We start from the raw sequence: 26261 nt of genomic DNA, 5'->3' as shown, positions 1-26261 counted from the left end.
TTAAATTAAAACTGAAACAAATATAGCAGTATCTTTTGTGCACTTCATGCGAATAGGTAGGTAGTTCATGCTAATGCTCATTGGCTGACAGGTAATTAAGGCTAATGCTGATTGGCTGGTAGTGTTAGCAGGAAAGGCATTAGCAGGCAGGACACAACTGGAAGAAAAGATTAGTCTGAGAATAAAAGGTAGATGTATTTTCTAAAGTTTCATTAGTTGTTTAAATAATGACAAAATAAGTGTAAAGTTTCAGTGTTTATAAAACAATGGGAGCTGCCATGTTGTAACTTAGGTTACCTTCTCTGCTGTGGCCAATTAAGGACAGTTATAAACAGGTCACTAGAGTGTGCAGCCAATCACTGTGTGGGATATAACAGTGTTCTACACTTCCATTTCTAACAGGAACTGAAAAGTTCACAATTTCAGAATGGAATTACAAGAAAACGGGACCAACTAAATAATGAAAGTATATTGCAGAATTTTTTTCATATGTACAATTTATTATTTTAGATAACCATCTCAACATTTTTAATGTTCCTTTAAACACCCACTAACCAATCATGCACAATGGGTTTACTAACTAGACTATCTACAGTAAGGGTTGGATCAGCAGTACAGGTAGCAAACCCATTATCGAAACTTTTTGGGAATGGAAAAAGGTTAGGATTTGGTAATATTTGCATCTGTACCATGGGACAGTTTGGATAGGGGATGGGATCAATTGTAAAAAACAATATCATGTCATTTAGGTAATATTTATATGTCATTATACAGCTTATACATGTAACCTAAATGTATTTTTATATCAGTTTATTACTTTTGTATACATAGTACCATGATAAAGATAGTACAGTACTGTAATCAGTAAGGTAATATTTATATGTCATTATACAGCTTATACATGTAACCTAAAGGTAGTTTTATATGAGTTTATTACTTTTGTATACATAGTACCATGATAAAGATAGTACAGTACTGTAATCAGTAAGGTAATATTTATATGTCATTATACAGCTTATACATGTAACCTAAAGGTAGTTTTATATCAGATTATTACTTTTGTATACATAGTACCATGATAAAGATAGCACAGTATTGTAATCAGTAAGGTAATATTTATATGTCATTATACAGCTTATACATGTAACCTAAAGGTAGTTTTATATCAGTTTATTACTTTTGTATACATAGTACCATGATAAAGATAGTACAGTACTGTAATCAGACAGTAATATGTATATGTCATTATACACCTTATACATGTAACCTAAAGGTAGTTTTATATCAGTTTATTACTTTTGTATACATAGTACCATGATAAAGATAGTACAGTACTGTAATCAGACATGTAATATTTATATGTCATTATACAGCTTATACATGTAACCTAAAGGTAGTTTTATATCAGTTTATTACTTTGTATACATAGTACCATGATAAAGATAGTACAGTACTGTAATCAGTAAGTAATATTTATATGTCATTATACAGCTTATACATGTAACCTAAAGGTAGTTTCATATCAGTTTATTACGTTTGTATACATAGTACCATGATAAAGATAGTACAGTACTGTAATCAGACAGGTAATATTTATATGTCATTATACAGCTTATACATGTAACCTAAAGGTAGTTTTATATCAGTTTATTACTTTTGTATACATAGTACAATGATAAAGATAGTACAGTACTGTAATCAGTAAGGTAATATTTATATGCCATTATACAGCTTATACATGTTACCTAAAGGTAGTTTTATATCAGTTTATTACTTTTGTATACATAGTACAATGATAAAGATAGTACAGTACTGTAATCAGTAAGGTAATATTTATGTCACTATACAGCTTATACATATAACCTAAAGGTAGTTTTATATCAGTTTATTACTGGTGTATACATAGTACCATGATAAAGATAGTACAGTACTGTAATCAGTAGGTAATATTTATATGTCATTATACAGCTTATACATGTAACCTAAAGGTAGTTTTATATCAGTTTATTACTTTTGTATATATAGTACCATGATAAAGATAGTACAGTACTCTAATTAGTCAGTAATATTTATATGTCATTATACAGCTTATACATGTAACCTAAAGGTAGTTTTATATCAGTTTATTACTTCTGTATACATAGTACCATGATAAAGATAGTACTGTACTGTAATCAGTAAAGTAATATTTATATGTCATTATACAGCTTATACATGTAACCTAAAGGTAGTTTTATATCAGTTTATTACTTTTGTATACATAGTACCATGATAAAGATAGTACAGTACTGTAATCAGACAGGTAATATTTATATGTCATTATACAGCTTATACATGTAACCTAAAGGTAGTTTTATATCAGTTTATTACTTTGTATACATAGTACCATGATAAAGATAGTACAGTACTGTAATCAGTAAGGTAATATTTATATGTCATTATACAGCTTATACATGTAACCTAAAGGTAGTTTTATATCAGTTTATTACTTTTGTATACATAGTACCATGATAAAGATAGTACAGTACTGTAATCAGTAAGGTAATATTTATATGTCATTATACAGCTTATACATGTAACCTAAAGGTAGTTTTATATCAGTTTATTACTTTGTATACATAGTACCATGATAAAGATAGTACAGTTCTGTAATCAGTAAGGTAATATTTATGTGTCATTATACAGCTTATACATGTAACCTAAAGGTAGTTTTACATCAGTTTATTACTTTTGTATACATAGTACCATGATAAAGATATTACAGTACTGTAATTAGACAGTAATATTTATATGTCATTATACAGATATACGTGTAACCTAAATGTAGTTTCATATCAGTTTATTACTTTTGTATACATAGTACCATGATAAAGATAGTACAGTACTGTAATCAGTAAGTAATATTTATATGTCTTTATACAGCGTATACATGTAACCTAAATGTAGTTTTATATCAGTTTATTACTTATGTATACATAGTACCATGATAAAAATAGTACAGTACTGTAATCAGTAAGGTAATATTTATATATCATTATACAGCTTATGCATGTAACCTAAAGGTAGTTTTATATCAGTTTATTACTTTTGTATACATAGTACCATGATAAAGATAGTACAGTACTGTAATCAGTAAGGTAATATTTATGTCATTATACAGCTTATACATGTAACCTAAAGGTAGTTTTATATTAGTTTATTACTTTTATATACATAGTGCCATGATAAAGATAATACAGTACTGTAATCAGTAAGGTAATATTTATATGTCATTATACAGCTTATACATGTAACCTAAAGGTAGTTTTATATCAGTTTATTACTTTTGTATACATAGTACCATGATAAAGATAGTACAGTACTGTAATCAGTAAGGTAATATTTATATGTCATTATACAGCTTATACATGTAACCTAAAGGTAGTTTTATATCAGTTTATTACTTTTGTATACATAGTGCCATGATAAAGATAGTACAGTACTGTAATCAGTAAGGTAATATTTATATGTCATTATGCAGCTTATATATGTAACCTAAAGGTAGTTTTATATCAGTTTATTACTTGTGTATACATAGTACCATGATAAAGATAGTACAGTACTGTAATCAGTAGGTAATATTTATATGTCATTATACAGCTTATACATGTAACCTAAAGGTAGTTTTATATCAGATTATTACTTTTGTATACATAGTACCATGATAAAGATAGTACAGTACTGTAATCAGTAAGGTAATATTTATATGTCATTATACAGCGTATACATGTAACCTAAAGGTAGTTTTATATCAGTTTATTAATCTGTATACATAGTACCATGATAAAGATAGTACAGTACTGTAATCAGTCAGTAATATTTATATGTCATTATACAGCTTATACATGTAACCTAAAGGTAGTTTTATATCATGTTTATTACTCTGTATACATAGTACCATGATAAAGATAGTACAGTACTGTAATCAGTCAGTAATATTTATATGTCATTATACAGCTTATACATGTAACCTAAAGGTAGTTTTATATCAGTTTATTACTTTTGTATACATAGTACCATGATAGATAGTACAATACTGTAATCAGTAAGGTAATATTTATGTCATTATACAGCTTATACATGTAACCTAAAGGTAGTTTTATATCAGTTTATTACTCTGTATACATAGTACCATGATAAAGATAGTACAGTACTATAATCAGACAGGTAAGGTAATATTTATGTCATTATACAGCTTATACATGTAACCTAAAGGTAGTTTTATATCAGTTTATTACTTTTGTATACATAGTACCATGATAAAGATAATACAGTACTGTAATCAGTAAGGTAATATTTATGTCATTATACAGCTTATACATGTAACCTAAAGGTAGTTTTATATCATTTTATTACTTCTGTATACATAGTACCATGATAAAGATAATACAGTACTGTAATCAGTAAGGTAACATTTATATGTCATTATACAGCTTATACATGTAACCTATAGGTAGTTTTATATCAGTTTATTACTTTTGTATACATAGTACCATGATAAAGATAGTACAGTACTGTAATCAGTAAGGTAATATTTATATGTCATTATACAGCTTATACATGTAACCTAAAGGTAGTTTTATATCAGTTTATTACATTATATACATAGTACCATGATAAAGATAGTACAGTACTGTAATCAGACATGTAATATTTATATGTCATTATACAGCTTATACATGTAACCTAAAGGTAGTTTTATATCAGTTTATTACTTTTGTATACATAGTACCATGATAAAGATAGTACAGTACTGTAATCAGACATGTAATATTTATATGTCATTATACAGCTTATACATGTAACCTAAAGGTAGTTTTATATCAGTTTATTACTTTGTATAAATAGTACCATGATAAAGATAGTACAGTACTGTAATCAGTAGGTAATATTTATATGTCATTATACAGCTTATACATGTAACCTAAAGGTAGTTTTATATCAGTTTATTACTTTTGTATACATAGTACCATGATAAAGATAGTACAATACTGTAATCAGTAAGGTAATATTTATATGTCATTATACAGCTTATACATGTAACCTAAAGGTAGTTTTATATCAGTTTATTACTTTTGTATACATAGTACCATGATAAAGATAGTACAGTACTGTAATCAGTAGGTAATATTTATATGTCATTATACAGCTTATACATGTAACCTAAAGGTAGTTTTATATCAGTTTATTACTTTTGTATATATAGTACCATGATAAAGATAGTACAGTACTGTAATCAGACAGATAATATTTATATGTCATTATACAGCTTATACATGTAACCTAAAGGTAGTTTTATATCAGTTTATTACTTTTGTATACATAGTACCATGATAAAGATATTACAGTACTGTAATCAGTAAGGTAATATTTATATGTCATTATACAGCTTATACATGTAACCTAAAGGTAGTTTTATATCAGTTTATTACTTTTTTATACATAGTACTCTCAAAAAGATGGCTGAGCCACAAGGAGAATTTGACCGTCTCTAGTTTTAGTTTGAAATCTGCAACATTTATAGTAAATAGAAAGCTGTGAGAGAGACAGTAGGCAGAGTTCCCAAACTATAACGAAAAATACGGGACCTGTTATAAACTCTCTAATTAACTAATGCTTTAATTACACATTTAAATATCTCCCTTTTTTAATTACCCTATTCCATAAATAACAGTATTCCCTAATTAGGTTAAAAGATAATTGCAGAAAAAGTGTTATCTTTATTAGAGGGGATATTAGGAAGGGGGATTTTTTTCTTATTAGGGGGTGTGTTGAATAGGGATAATGAAAATATGGGAATCAGATACAAATACACCATATAAAAGGGGGGGGGGGTAGTGTGTTTGTTGTTGGCGCACTGTATTATAGATAAAGTCATGTGTTTGTTGTTGGCGCACTGTATTAAAGGTGAGGTAGTGTGTTTGTTGTTGGCGCACTGTATTAAAGGTGAGGTAGTGGTTTGTTGTTGGCGCACTGTATTATAGGTGAGGTAGTGTGTTTGTTGTTGGCGCACTGTATTATAGCTGAGGTAGTGTGTTTGTTGTTGGCGCACTGTATTATAGGTGAGGTAGTGCGTTTGTTGTTGGCGCACTGTATTATAGATAAAGTCATGTGTTTGTTGTTGGCGCACTGTATTATAGGTGAGGTAGTGTGTTTGTTGTTGGCGCACTGTATTATAGATAAAGTTGTGTGTTTGTTGTTGGCGCACTGTATTAAAGGTGAGGTAGTGGTTTGTTGTTGGCGCACTGTATTATAGCTGAGGTAGTGTGTTTGTTGTTGGCGCACTGTATTATAGGTGAGGTAGTGCGTTTGTTGTTGGCGCACTGTATTATAGATAAAGTCATGTGTTTGTTGTTGGCGCACTGTATTATAGGTGAGGTAGTGTGTTTGTTGTTGGCGCACTGTATTATAGATAAAGTTGTGTGTTTGTTGTTGGCGCACTGTATTATAGGTGAGGTAGTGTGTTTGTTGTTGGCGCACTGTATTATAGATAAAGTAGTGTGTTTGTTGTTGGCGCACTGTATTATAGATAAAGTTGTGCGTTTGTTGTTGGCGCACTGTATTATAGATAAAGTAGTGTGTTTGTTGTTAGCGCACTGTATTATAGATAAAGTAGTGTGTTTGTTGTTGGCGCACTGTATTATAAAGTAGTGCGTTTGTTGTTGGCGCACTGTATTATAGATAAAGTAGTGTGTTTGTTGTTAGCGCACTGTATTATAGATAAAGTAGTGTATTTGTTGTTGGTGCACTGTATTATAGATAAAGTAGTGCGTTTGTTGTTGGCGCACTGTATTATAGATAAAGTAGTGCGTTTGTTGTTGGCGCACTGTATTATAGATAAAGTAGTGTGTTTGTTGTTGGCGCACTGTATTATAGATAAAGTAGTGCGTTTGTTGTTGGCGCACTGTATTATAGGTGAGGTAGTGTGTTTGTTGTTGGCGCACTGTATTATAGCCGAGGTAGTGTGTTTCTTGTTGGCGCACTGTATTATAGCTGAGGTAGTGTATTTGTTGTTGGTGCACTGTATTATAGCTGAGGTAGTGTGTTTGTTGTGGGCGCACTGTATTATAGCTGAGGTAGTGTGTTTGTTGTTGGCGCACTGTATTATAGCTGAGGTAGTGTGTTTGTTGTTGGCGCACTGTATTATAGCTGAGGTAGTGTGTTTGTTGTTGGTGCACTGTATTATAGCTGAGGTAGTGTGTTTGTTGTGGGCGCACTGTATTATAGCTGAGGTAGTGTGTTTGTTGTTGGCACACTGTATTATAGCTGAGGTAGTGTGTTTGTTGTTGGCGCACTGTATTATAGCTGAGGTAGTGTGTTTGTTGTTGGCGCACTGTATTATAGCTGAGGTAGTGTGTTTGTTGTTGGCGCACTGTATTATAGGTGGGGTAGTGTGTTTGTTGTTGGCGCACTGTATTATAGCTGAGGTATTGTGTTTGTTGTTGGCGCACTGTATTATAGCTGAGGTAGTGTGTTTGTTGTTGGCGCACTGTATTATAGCTGAGGTAGTGTGTTTGTTGTTGGCGCACTGTATTATAGGTGAGGTAGTGTGTTTGTTGTTAGCGCACTGTATTATAGGTGAGGTAGTGTGTTTGTTGTTAGCGCACTGTATTATAGCTGAGGTAGTGTGTTTGTTGTTGCCGCACTGTATTATAGGTGAGGTATTGTGTTTGTTGTTGGCGCACTGTATTATAGATAAAGTTGTGTGTTTGTTGTTGGCGCACTATATTATAGGTGAGGTAGTGCGTTTGTTGTTGGCGCACTATATTATAGATAAAACATAATTTATGCTTACCTGATAAATTTATTTCTCTTGTAGTGTATCCAGTCCACGGATCATCCATTACTTATGGGATATTCTCCTTCCCAACAGGAAGTTGCAAGAGGATCACCCACAGCAGAGCTGCTATATAGCCCCTCCCCTCAATGCCATATCCAGTCATTCGACCGAAACAAGACGAGAAAGGAGAAACCATAGGGTGCAGTGGTGACTGTAGTTTAATTAAAATTTAGACCTGCCTTAAAAGGACAGGGCGGGCCGTGGACTGGATACACTACAAGAGAAATAAATTTATCAGGTAAGCATAAATTATGTTTTCTCTTGTTAAGTGTATCCAGTCCACGGATCATCCATTACTTATGGGATACCAATACCAAAGCTAAAGTACACGGATGATGGGAGGGACAAGGCAGGATTAAACGGAAGGAACCACTGCCTGAAGAACCTTTCTCCCAAAAACAGCCTCCGAAGAAGCAAAAGTATCAAATTTGTAAAATTTTGAAAAGGTGTGAAGCGAAGACCAAGTCGCAGCCTTGCAAATCTGTTCAACAGAGGCCTCATTTTTAAAGGCCCAGGTGGAAGCCACAGCTCTAGTAGAATGAGCTGTAATCCTTTCAGGGGGCTGCTGTCCAGCAGTCTCATAGGCTAAGCGAATTATGCTCCGAAGCCAAAAAGAAAGAGAGGTTGCCGAGGCCTTTTGACCTCTCCTCTGTCCAGAGTAAACGACAAACAGGGCAGATGTTTGACGAAAATCTTTAGTAGCCTGTAAGTAAAACTTCAAGGCACGGACTAGGTCCAGATTATGCAAAAGACGTTCCTTCTTTGAAGAAGGATTAGGACACAATGATGGAACAACAATCTCTTGATTGATATTCCTGTTAGAAACCACCTTAGGTAAAAACCCAGGTTTGGTACGCAGAACTACCTTGTCTGAATGAAAAATCAGATAAGGAGAATCACAATGTAAGGCAGATAACTCAGAGACTCTTCGAGCCGAGGAAATAGCCATCAAAAACAGAACTTTCCAAGATAAAATTTTAATATCAATGGAATGAAGGGGTTCAAACGGAACTCCCTGAAGAAGTTTAAGCTCCACGGGGGAGCAACAGTTTTAAACACAGGATTAATCCTAACCAAAGCCTGACAAAATGCCTGGACGTCTGGAACTTCTGCCAGACGCTTGTGCAAAAGAATAGACAGAGCAGAGATCTGTCCTTTTAAAGAACTAGCTGATAAGCCTTTGTCCAAACCCTCTTGGAGAAAGGACAATATCCTAGGAATCCTAACCTTACTCCATGAGTAACTCTTGGATTCACACCAATAAAGATATTTACGCCATATCGTATGGTAGATTTTCCTGGTGACAGGCTTCCGAGCCTGTATTAAGGTATCAATGACTGACTCGGAGAAGCCACGCCTTGATAGAATCAAGCGTTCAATCTCCATGCAGTCAGTCTCAGAGAAATTAGATTTGGATGATTGAAAGGACCTTGTATTAGAAGGTCCTGCCTCAGAGGCAGAGTCCATGGTGGAAGAGATGACATGTCCACTAGGTCTGCATACCAGGTCCTGCGTGGCCACGCAGGCGCTATCAGAATCACTGATGCTCTCTCCTGTTTGATTTTGGCAATCAGTCGAGGGAGCAGAGGAAACAGTGGAAACACATAGGCCAGGTTGAAGAACCAAGGAGCTGCTAGAGCATCTATCAGCGTTGCTCCCGGGTCCCTGGACCTGGATCCGTAACAAGGAAGCTTGGCGTTCTGGCGAGACGCCATGAGATCCAGTTCTGGTTTGCCCCAACAATGGACCAGTTGAGCAAACGCCTCCGGAGGATGACTTAGAAAATCCGCCTCCCAGTTCTCTACGCCTGGGATGTGGATCGCTGACAGGTGTCAAGAGTGAGACTCTGCCCAGCGAATTATCTTTGAGACTTCTAACATCGCTACAGAAAACTCCTGGTTCCCCCTTGATGGTTGATGTAAGCCACAGTCGTGATGTTGTCCGACTGAAATCTGATGAACCTCAGTGTTGCTAACTGAGGCCAAGCTAGAAGAGCATTGAATATTGCTCTTAACTCCAGAATATTTATTGGTAGGAGTTTCTCCTCCTGAGTCCACGATTCCTGAGCCTTCAGGGAGTTCCAGACTGCGCCCCAACCAAGAAGGCTGGCATCTGTTGTTACAATTGTACAAGCTGGCCTGCGAAAGGTCATACCCTTGGACAGATGGACCCGAGAAAGCCACCAGAGAAGAGAATCTCTGGTCTCTTGATCCAGATTTAGTAGAGGGGACAAATCTGAGTAATCCCCATTCCACTGACTTAGCATGCATAATTGCAGCGGTCTGAGATGCAGGCGCGCAAACGCGCAAATGGCACTATGTCCATTGCCGCTACCATTAAGCCGATTACTTCCATGCACTGAGCCACTGACGGGCGTGGAATGGAATGAAGGACACGGCAAGCATTTAGAAGTTTTGATAACCTGGACTCCGTCAGGTAAATTTTCATCTCTACAGAATCTATAAGAGTCCCTAGGAAGGTGACTCTTGTGAGTGGTGATAGAGAACTCTTTTCCACGTTCACTTTCCACCCATGCGACCTCAGAAATGCCAGAACTATCTCTGTATGAGACTTGGCAATTTGAAAGCTTGACGCCTGTATCAGGATGTCGTCTAGATACGGAGCCACCGCTATGCCTCGCGGTCTTAGAACCGCCAGAAGTGAGCCCAGAACCTTTGTAAAAATTCTCGGGGCAGTGGCCAACCCGAAGGGAAGAGCTACAAATTGGTAATGCCTGTCTAGAAAGGCAAACCTTAGGAACCGATGATGATCTTTGTGAATCGGTATGTGAAGGTAGGCATCCTTTAAGTCCACTGTGGTCATGTACTGACCCGCTTGGATCATGGGTAGGATGGTCCGAATAGTTTCCATTTTGAATGATGGAACTCTGAGGAATTTGTTTAAGATCTTTAGATCCAAGATTGGTCTGAAGGTTCCCTCTTTCTTGGGAACCACAAACAGATTTGAATAAAATCCCTGTCCTTGTTCCGTCCGCGGAACTGGATGGATCACTCCCATTACTAGGAGGTCTTGCACACAGCTTAGGAATGCCTCTTTCTTTATCTGGTTTGCTGATAACCTTGAAAGATGAAATCTCCCTTGTGGAGGAGAAGCTTTGAAGTCCAGAAGATATCCCTGAGATATGATCTCCATCGCCCAGGGATCCTGAACATCTCTTGCCCACGCCTGGGCGAAGAGAGAAAGTCTGCCCTCCACTAGATCCGTTTCCGGATAGGGGGCCGTTCCTTCATGCTGTCTTGGGGGCAGCAGCAGGCTTTCTGGCCTGCTTGCCCTTGTTCCAGGACTGGTTAGGTTTCCAGGCCTGTCTGGAATGAGCAACAGTTCCCTCTTGTTTTGAAGCGGAGGAAGTTGATGCTGCTCCTGCCTTGAAATTTCGAAAGGCACGAAAATTAGACTGTTTGGCCCTTGATTTGGGCCTGTCCTGGGGAAGGGTATGACCCTTGCCTCCAGTCATGTCAGCAATAATTTCCTTCAAGCCAGGCCCGAATAAGGTCTGCCCCTTGAAAGGAATGTTGAGTAATTTAGACTTTGAAGTCACGTCAGCTGACGAGGATTTAAGCCATAGGGCCCTACGCGCCTGGATGGCGAATCCGGAATTCTTAGCCGTTAGTTTAGTCAAATGAACAATGGCATCAGAAACAAATGAGTTTTCCTAGTTTAAGCGTTCTAAGCTTGTCAATAATTTCATTCAATGGAGCTGTCTGGATGGCCTCTTCCAGGGCCTCAAACCAGAATGCCGCCGCAGCAGTGACAGGCGCAATGCATGCAAGGGGCTGTAAAATAAAACCTTGTTGAATAAACATTTTCTTAAGGTAACCCTCCAATTTTTTATCCATTGGATCTGAAAAAGCACAACTGTCCTCAACCGGGATAGTGGTATGCTTTGCTAAAGTAGAAACTGCTCCCTCCACCTTAGGGACCGTCTGCCATAAGTCCCATGTAGTGGCGTCTATTGGAAACATTTTTCTAAATATAGGAGGTGGGGAAAAGGGCACACCGGGTCTATCCCACTCCTTGCTAATAATTTCTGTAAGCCTTTTAGGTATAGGAAAAACGTTAGTACACACAGGCACCGCATAGTATCTATCCAGCCTACACAATTTCTCTGGAATTGCAACTGTGTTACAGTCATTCAGAGCAGCTAATACCTCCCCAAGCAATACACGGAGGTTCTCAAGCTTAAATTTAAAATTAGAAATCTCTGAATCAGGTTTCCCCGAGTCAGAGATGTCACCCACAGACTGAAGCTCTCCGTCCTCATGTTCTGCATACTGTGACGCAGTATCAGACATGGCTCTAACAGCATTTGCGCGCTCTGTATCTCTCCTAACCCCAGAGCTATCGCGCTTGCCTCTTAATTCAGGCAATCTAGATAATACCTCTGACAGGGTATTATTCATGATTGCAGCCATGTCCTGCAAGGTAATCGCTATGGGCGTCCCTGATGTAATTGGCGCCATATTAGCGTGCGTCCCATGAGCGGGAGGCGAAGGGTCTGACACGTGGGGAGAGTTAGTCGCATTAACTTCCCCCTTGACAGAACCCTCTGGTGATAATTCTTTTATAGATAAAGACTGATCTTTACTGTTTAAGGTGAAATCAATACATTTAGTACACACTCTCCTATGGGGCTCCACCATGGCTTTCAAACATAATGAACAAGTAGGTTCCTCTGTGTCAGACATGTTTAAACAGACTAGCAATGAGACTAGCAAGCTTGGAAAACACTTTAAAAAACTTTTTTACAAGCAATATAAAAAACGTTACTGCGCCTTTAAGAAACACAAATTTTGAAATAACAGTGAAAAAATGCAGTTACACTAACAAAATTTTTTACAGTGTATGTAATAAGTTAGCAGAGCATTGCACCCACTTGCAAATGGATGATTAACCCCTTAATACCAAAAACGGAATAACAAATGACAAAAACGTTTTTTAAACAGTCACAACAACTGCCACAGCTCTACTGTGGCTTTTTACCTCCCTCAATACGACTTTTGAAGCCTTTTGAGCCCTTCAGAGAAGTCCTGGATCATGCAGGAAGAAGCTGGATGTCTGTGTCTGTAATTTTTGCTGTGCAAAAAAATGCCAAAATAGGCCCCTCCCACTCATATTACAACAGTGGAAAGCCTCCAGGAACTGTTTCTAGGCAAAATTCAAGCCAGCCATGTGGAAAAAACTAGGCCCCAATAAGTTTTATCACCAAACATATGAAAAAAAAACGATTAAACATGCCAGCAAACGTTTTAAAATACACTTTTATAAGAGTATGTATCTCTATTAATAAGCCTGATACCAGTCGCTATCACTGCATTTAAGGCTTTACTTACATTACTTCGGTATCAGCAGCATTTTCTAGCAAATTCCATCCCTAGAAAAATATTTTAACTGCACATACCTTATTACAGGAAAACCTGCACGCTATTCCCCCTCTGAAGTTACCTCACTCAGAATATGTGAGAACAGCAAAGGATCTTAGTTACTTCTGCTAAGATCATAGAAAACACAGGCAGATTCTTCTTCTAAATACTGCCTGAGATAAACAGTACACTCCGGTACCATTTAAAAATAACAAACTTTTGATTGAAGAAATAAACTAAGTATAAAATACCACAGTCCTCTTACGACCTCCATCTTAGTTGAGAGTTGCAAGAGAATGACTGGATATGGCAGTGAGGGGAGGAGCTATATAGCAGCTCTGCTGTGGGTGATCCTCTTGCAACTTCCTGTTGGGAAGGAGAATATCCCATAAGTAATGGATGATCCGTGGACTGGATACACTTAACAAGAGAAAGTTGTGTGTTTGTTGTTGGCGCACTGTATTATAGGTGAGGTAGTGCGTTTGTTGTTGGCGCACTGTATTATAGATAAAGTAGTGCGTTTGTTGTTGGCGCACTGTATTATAGATAAAGTAGTGTGTTTGTTGTTGGCGCACTGTATTATAGGTGAGGTAGTGTGTTTGTTGTTGGCACACTGTATTATAGCTGAGGTAGTGTGTTTGTTGTTGGCGCACTGTATTATAGCTGAGGTAGTGTGTTTGTTGTTGGCGCACTGTATTATAGCTGAGGTAGTGTGTTTGTTGTTGGCACACTGTATTATAGCTGAGGTAGTGTGTTTGTTGTTGATGCACTGTATTATAGCTGAGGTAGTGTGTTTGTTGTTGGCACACTGTATTATAGATAAAGTAGTGTGTTTGTTGTTGGCGCACTGTATTATAGGTGAGGTAGTGTGTTTGTTGTTGGCGCACTGTATTATAGCTGAGGTAGTGTGTTTGTTGTTGGCACACTGTATTATAGCTGAGGTAGTGTGTTTGTTGTTGGAGCACTGTATTATAGGTGAGGTAGTGTGTTTGTTGTTGGCGCACTGTATTATAGCTGAGGTAGTGTGTTTGTTGTTGGCGCACTGTATTATAGCTGAGGTAGTGTGTTTGTTGTTAGCGCACTGTATTATAGCTGAGGTAGTGTGTTTGTTGTTGATGCACTGTATTATAGCTGAGGTAGTGTGTTTGTTGTTGGCGCACTGTATTATAGCTGAGGTAGTGTGTTTGTTGTTGGCACACAGTATTATAGCTGAGGTAGTGTGTTTGTTGTTGGAGCACTGTATTATAGGTGAGGTAGTGCACTGTATTATAGCTGAGGTAGTGTGTTTTTTGTTGGCGCACTGTATTATAGCTGAGGTAGTGTGTTTGTTGTTAGCGCACTGTATTATAGCTGAGGTAGTGTGTTTGTTGTTGGCGCACTGTATTATAGGTGAGGTAGTGTGTTTGTTGTTGGCGCACTGTATTATAGCTGAGGTAGTGTGTTTGTTGTTGGCGCACTGTATTATAGCTGAGGTAGTGTGTTTGTTGTTGGCGCACTGTATTATAGGTGAGGTAGTGTGTTTGTTGTTGGCGCACTGTATTATAGCTGAGGTAGTGTGTTTGTTGTTGGCGCACTGTATTATAGCTGAGGTAGTGTGTTTGTTGTTGGCGCACTGTATTATAGCCGAGGTAGTGTGTTTGTTGTTGGCGCACTGTATTATAGGTGAGGTACTGTGTTGTTTGTTGTTAGCACACTGTATTATAGGTGGGGTAGTGTGTTTGTTGTTGGGCACTGTATTATAGGTGAGGTAGTGTGTTTGTTGTTGGCGCACTGTATTATAGGTGAGGTAGTGTTTTGTTGTTGGCACACTGTATTATAGGTGAGGTAGTGTTTTGTTGTTGGTGCACTGTATTATAGATGACAGACAACTGTAAATGATGAGGTGTCACTTACTATTGGTGTGTAACATTGACAAGCTAAGTGCCAGGTCTCTAGTTGTGTGTAAACTACAAGTCACTCGACTGTATGTGAGATCCTGATATATTATGTGTCTCATTGAGAGGTGATTCTAGAACTTAAAATTTGATGGTCCTAAGAAAAGTTAACGCAAAGCAATATAAAGAGTGTATGGGACGGTGGTTCTGGCAAAGGGTTTTACTTGTATACTATTTAATCCGGCTATTCTTACTTAAATCCCCTGTCCCCTTCAATTTACCCCACTAAATATAGCTAAGGACATGTACAATGCAAACTGTTGTGCACATTTGTGACTGTGTCCACCTTTAAGATTTTGTGTGATCAGCACCCCACTAACACTCCCAGATCTGTCACTTGTCCCTCTTCTGACATATATCACTAACAGGTCACGTTGTCATGCTCTGGGTGTGGAACATTGCCAGGGTATCTTCTTTCCATGTGGGAAACAGAAACAGATTATCCCTTCTGTTTGTGTAGAGTATTGACATACAAAGTGACCATGGTATGGGGGTATCTCACCTCGTACTTGGGGCACAGCTCGAATTTCATTGACATCAGGTTCACTATTGGGCTGATGAACTTCTACCATCACAAAATGCTGGCTGACTGGAGGTTCCAAGGGCGCAGGTGGTGGGCTCTCAGCCATGTTTTTTAACCTGGTAGGTGACTGCACTCTTGGGAAAGGAGTGATTGGTAGTTGTGTGACCAGAGCCAGCTGGGGTGCAGGGGTAGAGGAGGTCTGTGTTTTTCTTGCGTTGCTGGTGTTGGACCCTTCATGAATGTCCTTGGTTTGTGGAGAGGCTGGAGGTGTGCTTAGAGGGGGAAGTGGGGGGCTTGGGTTTGACGGTGCTGTGAAGAACAGCCCTGATTGGGAGGATCCAGATGAGGGTCGCAAAATCCGCTCACCTCCTTGACTTCGGCAGTGTAAATAAAGTTCTTCACTAGGGGAAGTTGGACAGAAAGATGGAGAGTCTTCTAGTAGTGATGTGATATCATCCTTTAATAGAGAACAATATTTTTTTATGGATAAATCTTCACATTTAGATTAACTGCATCTGAAGAGAAAATTTCTAAACAATAGATAAACAGTTCTCCATTCACTTGAAGATAAGAAACATTTCTAAAAATCATTTTTTAAAGTATACTCAGTTGCATGAATAAAAAAGTAATCCTACTAGATTATATCTAGTACTAATTCTAAGCACCAGGAGAAGTAACCATATAAGAGTTATATGAAGAGATAGCTATCTAAAATGATTTTCTTTCTACCTTCCTGCTCACATAATCCTTAAATAAGGTAAAATCTTCTAAAGGAATGATAGTTTGGCTTAAACTGAAAAGCTCCTTGAATTGCCAATTCCCTAGACCCAAATAAATAATAGCAGAATGGATATAATAATTTAAATCACTTAAAATGGTTAAACGGTCATTAAATACAGTAAAACTTTATTACCAACAAGGGCAATAACACTTACTCTGAATTTTAAATGAGCAGATTTGTTTCTGACAAATTTCAAAATGTACTTTGATTTGCTAGCCCCTGGTATAAAGTGATAGACAACAGACAATCACAGACTCATATACGTATACACTGTAAACTTCTACACATGCTCAGTAGAAACTGGTGCCTCAGTGCTCAGTAGCTGGTGCCTCAGAAAGTGTGCACATAAAAATACATTTTGTTAATGGAAGTACATTTGAAAGTCTGCATGCTCTAGAGTCTAACTGAACCATGAAAGGTTATTTTTGACTTTAGTGTCCATTTAAGCTTCTTACCCAGACTAATATTGCTTGGATTATCAGTAATCTCTCACATTATGGGTTAGATTACAAGTGAACTAAAAACGGTTTTGCACTAGCGCAATCGTGTTTTTGCAAGCCATTTTAATTTCAATGATATTACAAGAGAAGTGCAAACGGGTTTACGCTAGCGCAGTCGTGTTTTTGCAAGCCATTTTCATTTTGCTGATATTACAAGTGGAGCGAAATCGCGATTGTGCTAGCACAATCGCCCTTTACACTTGAATCCTTACTGCGATCTCAGAGCTGCAGTTAACTGTTTTCAGAAACAAAAAAGTTGCACAAAACACTTAAAAAATACATTACAAAGCCCTGTTAAACTCATATTAACACTGTTTAAAAAAAATTATATTAAAAAGTAATATTGCACAAAAAAACTTAAATTATGCTTACCAGATAATTTTCTCTTCTTCTGACGGGGAGAGTCCACAGCTGCATTCATTACTTTTGGGAAATACAGAACCTGGCCACCAGGAGGAGGCAAAGACACCCCAGCCAAAGGCTTAAATACCTCCCCAACTTCCCTCATCCCCAGTGATTCTGCTGAGGGAACAAGGAACAGTAGAAGAAATATCAGGGTGAAAAAGGTGCCAGAAGAACAAATAAAATATAAAAACCCCCATAGAATAAAAACGGGGGGGAGCTGTGGACTCTCGCTGTCAGAAGAAAAGAAAATGATCAGGTAAGCATAATTACTCCCGATAAAAAAATTGCTTCACCAGAAGCAGAAGAGACAATCAAATGGAAGAGGACCAAGCAACTGCCCATCAGTTAAAACCATAAAGGTCCCAGCTAGAGGCCACTATAAGCCTTTAGCTTAGAAGACTCAACCGAGCACAAATGCCTATGAGGAGACCGGGGGTAAGGCGACATCCACAGTCTCCTTGAAAAGGAAGAAGGAGGAATCAGAAAAAGAAGTCCGAAAGGCCCTCCAGCAACAAAAACCTTAGGGCAAACAAAGAAAAGACAAAGCAAAGCCCTAAGCGAAACCCAACAGAGCGGATTACAAGGCTGCAATAGGGCAAAGCCGCGTAGAGAAAATCCCACTGACAGAGCAGATCTAAGGAAGGAATTACCAGACCTTCTCCAGCATGGATCCCAAGGAACCAAACCAAAGTCCTAGAAGGACAAAAAGTAGAATCCCGCTACCATACCACAGAGTGCTATTGAGCACTCAGAACTGAACAACCATAGGGCAAAAAAGCCCCTGGGAGCAGACCAGACTAGAAGGAAAAAAAGTAGAACCCCTCTATCATACCACAGAGCGCTATTCAGCACTCAGAACTGAACAACCATAGGGAAAAAAAGCCCCTGGGAGCAGACCAGAAAACAATATAGAAATATCTGTATATGCTCCAGGCGAAACCAGCAGGCTTCCATTTGAGAGGTGGCTGAACATAACATCAAGCCCCCAAAACTAGAAACCAAGTAATTAGTAAACTTGCACCGAAAAACTTCACAGAGGAGAAGAACTCCGAAAGCAGAGCAGAAAACAACTCCCTCCCACCTGAACACAGGTAAGGGGAGGACAGCACCCTGACCAAGAAGAAAGGACCAGCTACCTCTGAGGGAAGAATTCACCATGAAGCCTCCTACCTAAAGAAGCAGCCTACGTGATCTTCTCAGTATACGCTGTCAACACTCAACAGAGCAGTCAGATCCCTGACCCCTACTCTGAGCAAACTGACCCAGCACCGAAGCAACTGACAATGTCCAAAAAGACAAGGAGAACAAAAGTCCCAGAGACCACCAGGCCCAGCGATCAGTGACGACCTACAGCCCCAAGATCCTCAGGAAGGGTAGTCCCCGAAAAACCAGCTCTGGTTCCAAGAACCTAGCCATAGCTCCCTTCAGAACCTGAAGGGAAGGTAAATCCACAGGAGAGACCCTCAACCAACACTATAAGAATGGCATGCTACATTAAAAGCCAACCTTCCAGGAGCATTGAATCACATGACATCCTGCACGTAAGGTAGGAAGATAACCCACACCGAACAGAGGAATAAAAAAACCTCTGAGGAAGCAGGTGGATAACTACGAAATACTGGGACCTCCCCAAAAAAAGGAAAACCAAAACGTAACAGCTATCTAGCACACAAACAAGGTGCGACTAGCTGCAAACGGACATCAAAGGTAAAAAACAGTTGATAGGCACCATCTGACCACTACAGTCGGCCCAGTATAAATTTTCCCATTTCTCCAGAAGAGAGAAAAAAGGTCCGTCAGTAGGAACCAGGAGATTTCCCATGACCAGGAAAAAACAATCTGGAACTGTGCCTATCAGAACCAAATCCAATGGGATCTGGAAAACGGAGAAATCAAATATTCAGTCAACGACAAAGACTATGTCCAGAACCCGGAAAACAAAAAAACGGAACCCGGAACCGGCTCCAAACAATAACCCCTGAGGAATAACCACCAATATAGTCCAACTGAAGATGACCTTGCACCACCGGTGATGCAAACACTGCCATGACCCACTGGGTCTGAAACACTGAACTCTTATGTGAGTATCCCAGTGACTGAACAGTCAGCCCCAATGGACCTCTAGGGTCAACACCTACTAAGTCTGAAGACTTAAGGAGAACCCAAAGAGAACATAACTCAAATCCTTAAAGGTCTAGGAGGCATTTTGCTTGACAGGACTGTTCGGGGATCTGTACCCGTGGCTCTGTACTTGCTGCTCTGAGCTTGTTTGCTAAGCCATAGCCAGATCTAGAAAATCGAGTTTGAGAAAATATGATAGTCTCTAATGATCCACTATGGATCAATCTTCGGGGCCCCTCAGCTCAGGAATTGATGAACGAATGAGCATCCAAAACTCCTGGCAGGTGACGAATCAAAACCGAAACACCAAACAGGGGCAACCCAACAAAGGTAAAAGAGACAACATAACAATCCCCAGAGCCCCCAACATATGGGATCAGAAGAGAAAACCATGAGGAAAAATGGGCCCAAAAGACCGACTTTCCTTAGACAGATGACAATAAGACCTACACCAAGGAAAAAGGGGCAGAGATACATAATCAACCTCGACCATAATGAAGAGGAACTGACCCAAGTATCGAAATCAAGGATAACAATCCAATAGAGGTACCAATAAAGGAGAAAATAAATCACTCCCAAAAACAGGTACGGAGGATCTCCATGAAACTCAAGCTCCCGACCCAAAGGACCTCAGGAACCTTCAGAGTAATGATATAGCAAGAACCAAACTCGAGCTATGCAAGGACAGGACACCTAGGACTGAACACAATCCCCACCCCGATGAGGAAACCAGGACCAGCCTGACATCGAGGATCAAAAAGGCCTCCTATAACTTGTAGAACAAGAAAACAACTTCTAAACAAGAGGTAAGCAAACTCAGTACCCAACCAGGGCCCGCCTGATATACAGGGTGCCACAGAACTGTCCAAGGCCACCAAAGAAGTCAAAACCCTAACAGGGCTAGCCTAAATAAAAAGACAAACAGTAGACATGTAAGCCCTAAGGCCTCATCAATGTCTTAACTTTATTTTTTAAATTTTATTTTCTAAGCTTAACTTCCGTGGAAGTCCAACGTGACCACAAAATCGCTAGTATTAAATCCCAAAGAAGAAAATGTTTTTCAATGGAAAAACTACAACAGTCATGAGCTCACAAAAGAAATAAAATACATCCTAACCGGATCAAAAATAAAAGAAGGCAGCACCCGCAGGTGAACACCCAAGAAGAAAGGATACACCAACCGGACCAGCTGGTCACAGTCCCAATTCTTCCAAATCTCAGAGCTGGGATGAGATCACAATAAATAACGATAAGGAGATTGATTTATATCCCCCCATACGACTAATCCTGCTTGTCGTTTGGAACAGAAGACTGAGAATTGCTCGACCCGTTAGAACTGGGATCCTCCAGCGCTGCCAACACATGCCTCAGCAGGACACAAAAGCATGCCAGTCTAAAGTGAAAGGAAAAACTCACCTACGCCGGAGCAACTGACGACCCTGGCCCCGAGGGTTGACCCCCTGAAGCCTCAGAGGAAACAGCCTCCCCAGAGGGCTGATCTGATACAGACGATCCCACGCCTGACAGTCGCTGGTTAACAGAACATGGACAAGATCTTCCCGGAAGATGTAAATGCGCCAATGCCATAGCTATGGCCATGCAGAACCGTGCAGTAACTTCTGGAGGAAAAAAGCCGCCTTCTGGAGAAGGGGTAACAGCATTTGGGACACCTGCTTGTGGAGCAACAGATGATTCTAGGGAGCGTGCCTCGCGAGATACGGAATCCTCAGGGGCGGATGGCTCAGCGGACTCTAAGTTCTCCGAATCTGGAGACAGGAGAAGTCTAAAGCGGCATTCGGAACATAACTGATGGGCTTGGATCATCTGGGCCATCTCATATTCTTTGCAAGAAGCAGAATCTGAATTAGAGACATCCATTTCCAAAAAATCAGAATCCTCCATAACTGGATAAATGAAAAGTATGGATAAAAAATTAAATGGCACCTTACACCCCAATGGCTGGGGCACTCACCACCTCCCATGACCCAGACAAGTAGCAAAAACACAGTCTCTCCGTCGCCACATGGTCATGAATATGGAAAAGGAGATCAAACACGTGACCACACCCGGTCACAAGATGCACCGTGTAGGCCAAAGAAAAGCACGCCAGTTCACAAGAACTGCGTAGCCTGAAAAAAGCTGTTATGTTCTGAAAAAGCCACAAGCCCAAACATCGCTACACATTAGCAGACAGAATCACATAACAAACATGATTAAAGTCCACACTGTTCAATAACCCCCCTCAGGAGATATTTACCCTTGATTCCATAAAGATAAAGGAGTCCCACTGAGACCCTATCTTCTTCATTACATTACATTTCCACATTGAAAAGGAAAATAAAACGATCTTACCAGAATCTACGCTGTGGAACCGGAACATGGCCCTTCAAGTGTGACAGATAGTAGCGTTGCTTCTGACATGGACTTGAGTGAAAAAAGCAGGCAGCGAAACTCGTCAACGTTGATTGCCTATGGAACTGTTAATAAGAGTTGGGATGGTTTTGCAGAAAGACTCTCCAGTCCCATATCAAAGAGTCTATCTATCTATTGGGTTCTTATAGAGCGAAACTAATCAACCGTGAGGGTCACAAGGCGCTAAGGGAAAGCGGATAGGGGGAAGGGATGGGCGTTCAGTCGAAGAGCCAGGTTTTGAGGTCCTTTCTGAACTTTGTAAGGGAGGTGGATTGTCTGAGGTGCAGCAGGAGGGTGTTCCATGTCTTTGCTGCCCTGTGGGAGAAGGATCTTCCACCCGCTGTGGATTTGCTGATGCGAGGGATGACTGCAAGTGTTTGGTCGGCAGATCGGAGTTGTCTGGCGGGGGTGTAGAAATTTACGCGGTGGTTGACATATTCAGGTCCGATGTTGTGTATGGCCTTGAACGCGTGGGTAAGGAGCTTGAAGGTGATTCTCTTGTTGATGGGGAGCCAGTGAAGGTTCCTTAGGTGTTCGGTGATGTGGCATTGGAGAAGGATGTCGGGGATGAGTCTGGCTGAGGTGTTCTGGATACGTTGGAGTCTCTTTTGGAGTTTGATGGTGGAGCCTGCGTAGAGTGCATTGCGGTAGTTCAATCGGCTGCTGACTGGTGCATGGGTGACTAATTTCTTGGTTTCGGTAGGGATCCACTTGAAGATTTTTCATAGCAGGTGGAGAATGTGGAAGCATGTTGAGGTGATGCATTGATTTGTCGGTCCATGGAGAGTGAGGAGTCCAGGATGAAGCCTAAATTTCGTGTGTGGTCGGTTGGGGTTGGAGGGTGACCGAGTGCTGCGGGCCACCAGGAGTCGTCCCATGCGGATTTATTGGGTCTGAGGAGGAGGACTTCAGTTTTGTCTGTGTTTAGTTTGAGCCGGTTGTTATTCATCCAGGCGGCGACTGCTGTCAGGCCTTCATGGACGTTCTTTTTGGCTGTGGTGGGGTCTCAGGTGAGTGAGATAATTAACTGGGTGTTGGCGGCGTAGGAGGCGATGTTGAGGTTGTGGCGTCGGACGATGGTGGCGAGAGGGGCCATGTAGATGTTGAAGAGGTTGGGGCTCAGCGAAGAGCCTTGCGGTACACCGCAGTTGATTGGTGTGGGTTTGGAGGAGAAGGGCGGGAGTTTGCATTTCTGGGTCTTGCCCGTGAAGAAGGAGGTGATCCATTCCAGGGCTTTGCTGCGAATGCCGCCGTCATCTAGGCAGGTGTGGAGGGTGTTCTGGTCGACAGTGTCTAAGGCTGCTGAGAGGTCTAGGAGGATGAGGGCGGCGGTTTCTCCTCGGTCGAGCATGACGCGGATGTCATCTGTGGCGACGAGGAGGGCAGTCTCGGTGCTGTGGTTGTTTCTGAAACCGGATTGGGAGTGGTCCAGGGTGTGGTTGGCCTCAATGTGGTCAATAAGTTGCAAGTTGATGGACTTCTCTATGACTTTGGCCGGGAAGGGGAATAATGAGATGGGGACAGTAGTTATTTGGGTACGTGGGGTCTGCTGAGGGTTTCTTCAGCAGGGGTTTCAGTTCCGCGTGCTTCCAGACATCCGGGAAGGTGCCGGTTTTTAAGAGCAGTTGATGGTGCGGCGGAGTTCAGGGGCGATGGTGTTGCTTGCTTTTGTTGAATATGTGATGGGGGCATGGGTCCAAGGGTGAGCCGGAGTGGATGGATTTCATGATTCTGAGGGTGTATTCTGTGGTGAGGGGGTTCCAGATAGTCCGTGTGTGGTGTGGGGGGTGGAGGTTGAGTTATGTGGTGTGAAACTGTCATAGATGTCGAGGATCTTGCGGTGGAAGTGTACAGCGAGGGTATTGCAGAGGTCCTGGGAGGGTGGGATGTTGGTGGTGTTGCTGATGGGTTTAGATAATTCCTTGATGACTGAGAAAAACTCCTTGCTTTTGTGTGGGTTAGAGTTGATTATGTCTTGGATGGCTGTTTTTTTGGTGGTTTTTATGAGGAGGTGATTGCTTCCTTAAAGGCAGCTTTTTTCAGAAGGGTCTTGCTGGATCTCCATTTTCTTTCCAATCGTCTGCAGTGGCGTTTGGAGTCCTGGAGGGCCGGGGTGAACCAGCTGGCCTTGTTGATGGTTTGGCGGCTGGACGTTTTTTGAGGGGGGCGAGGGTGTTGGAGCAGTCTGTAATCCAGGGGTGGAGGTTGGGGGCGGAGAAGTTGGCATCTGTGGAGGTAGGAGGGGAGGATTTGTTTAGGGTGCAGTGTAGTTGGTCTTGGGTGATGATGTTCCAGTTTCTGCGGGGCGGGTGGTACTGTCGGAGGTGGGTGGTGGGTTTGTTGAAGGAGAAGTGTATGCAGTGGTGGTCAGTCCAGAGGAGTTCGGTGATGTGATTGACTGAGATGTGGTTGCCTGAGGAGAAGATCGGGTCGAGGGTGTGGCCGGCTGTGTGTGTTGGGTGGTTTACGAGTTGCTTCAGTCCGATGGTTTGAGGTTTTCCACGAGGGTGGAGGTGTTGTGATCGTTGGGGTTGTCAAGATGGAAGTTGAGATCACCAAGGAGGATGTAGTCCATTGAAGCAAGGGCATGGAGCGCGATGTGGTCGGTGATGGAGTCACAGAAGGCGGGACGAGGTCCGGCAGGTCTGTAGATGAGGGTGCTGCCGAGCGTGGTGTTGGGGTTGACCTGGATCTTGATGAGTGGTTGTCGGAGCTGGTTGTGACTTGGATGATGTGTTTGTGGATGATGGCGATGCCTCCTCCAGGTCGGTTGCTGCGGTCTTTGTGGCAGATCTTGTAACCATCGGATATTGCAGTGGCGATGTCTGGCGCAAATGCTGGGTTCAGCCAGGTCTCAGTGAGGAAGGCGACGCCTGGGGAAGTGGAATCTAGCGGGTTCCAGATTTCGAGGGCGTGCTTGTGGATGGAGCGGGTGTTGAGGAGGATGCAGTTGAGGTAATTGCGGCTGTTTTTGGGTGGGTTAGTTGGTTGGGTTGTGGTCCGGAGGGAGGGTAAGGAGCATATGCGGCAGGTGAAAGGTCCGAAGGTGTTGGTCGGGGATGCGTGGTAGCAGGTGGACGATCTGACGGTGTTGAGCGGGGTGCGGATGGGCGCAAACACAATACAGCAAAATACGTGGTGCAGAGACCACCATCAAATACAGCAGGAAAGGTGGGCGGGCTGTTTAGCTGGGGCGGAAGGTGTTAAAAAAAAACAGAGCAAACACAATACAGCTGTGGACTCTCCCCGTTTAAGAAGAAAAAGTTATAAGGGCTCAAAGATATGAGATCTCAGGTGTTAGAAATAAAAAAGGCAGACAAATGGCTTTAACATTGAGACACATACAGATACATGGCAAAAGATGTATTTGTATATATATATATATATATATATTTATATATATATATATATATATATATGTGTGTGTACTTATATATATTAATGTATTTATATGTGTATATATGAATTTACAGTCATATATATATACATATAAAACATTAATATATGTACACGTATATATAAGTGCATTATAGCCCTTTGCCATTAGGCAGATAAAAACATTATAAAATATATTAATTTAATATTCATATTAAATAAAGATATTAACTCTGTATTTACTGTAAATATCTCACATTTTTTTCTCCATTGATATGGGGGAATACATGCACGGGCACGCAAAAACGTAAGTTAGGTTTTTCGTGCTATTCGGGTTAACACTAGCGCAAAATACACAACCCGACAAGCACAAAAATGAGAATCCTAGCGGACTTTTCGCTTATGACAAAAAAAATAAAAAATACTGCGTCACTTGTAATCTATCCCTATGAATTTTTAAAACAAGGTTGTGGCTCAGCACTACAATACCTATACTTCTTTATTTCACTCAGACCTTGCACAGCACCCTGCAGCTCAGCACTACAATACCTATACTTCTTTATTTTAATCAGACCTTGCACAGCACCCAGCAGCTCAGCACTACAATAACTATACTTCTTTATTTCAATCAGACCTTGCACAGCACCCTGCAGCTCAGCACTAAAATACCTATACATCTTTAGTTCACTCAGACCTTGCACAGCACCCAGCAGCTCAGCACTACAATACCTATACTTCTTTATTTCAATCAGACCTTGCACAGCACCCTGCAGCTCAGCACTACAATACCTATACTTCTTTATTTCAATCAGACCTTGCACAGCACCCTGCAGCTCAGCACTACAATACCTATACTTCTTTATTTTAATCAGACCTTGCACAGCACCCAGCAGCTCAGCACTACAATAACTATACTTCTTTATTTCAATCAGACCTTGCACAGCACCCTG

General features: G+C 40.6%; 1 protein-coding gene across 1 annotated transcript in view; it reads right to left on the bottom strand.

Moving 5' to 3' along the window:
- Positions 1-26261, bottom strand: part of WHRN (whirlin) — a 345573-nt gene that overhangs the window by 54979 nt on the left and 264333 nt on the right. Inside the window, 1 exon segment of the mRNA XM_053695486.1 lies at positions 15697-16174. Coding sequence (XP_053551461.1) covers positions 15697-16174 — 478 coding nt within the window.

Source organism: Bombina bombina, chromosome 12, assembly GCF_027579735.1.
Source record: "Bombina bombina isolate aBomBom1 chromosome 12, aBomBom1.pri, whole genome shotgun sequence".
Lineage (NCBI taxonomy): Eukaryota > Metazoa > Chordata > Amphibia > Anura > Bombinatoridae > Bombina > Bombina bombina.
This window is presented reverse-complemented; position numbering and strand designations above follow the sequence as displayed.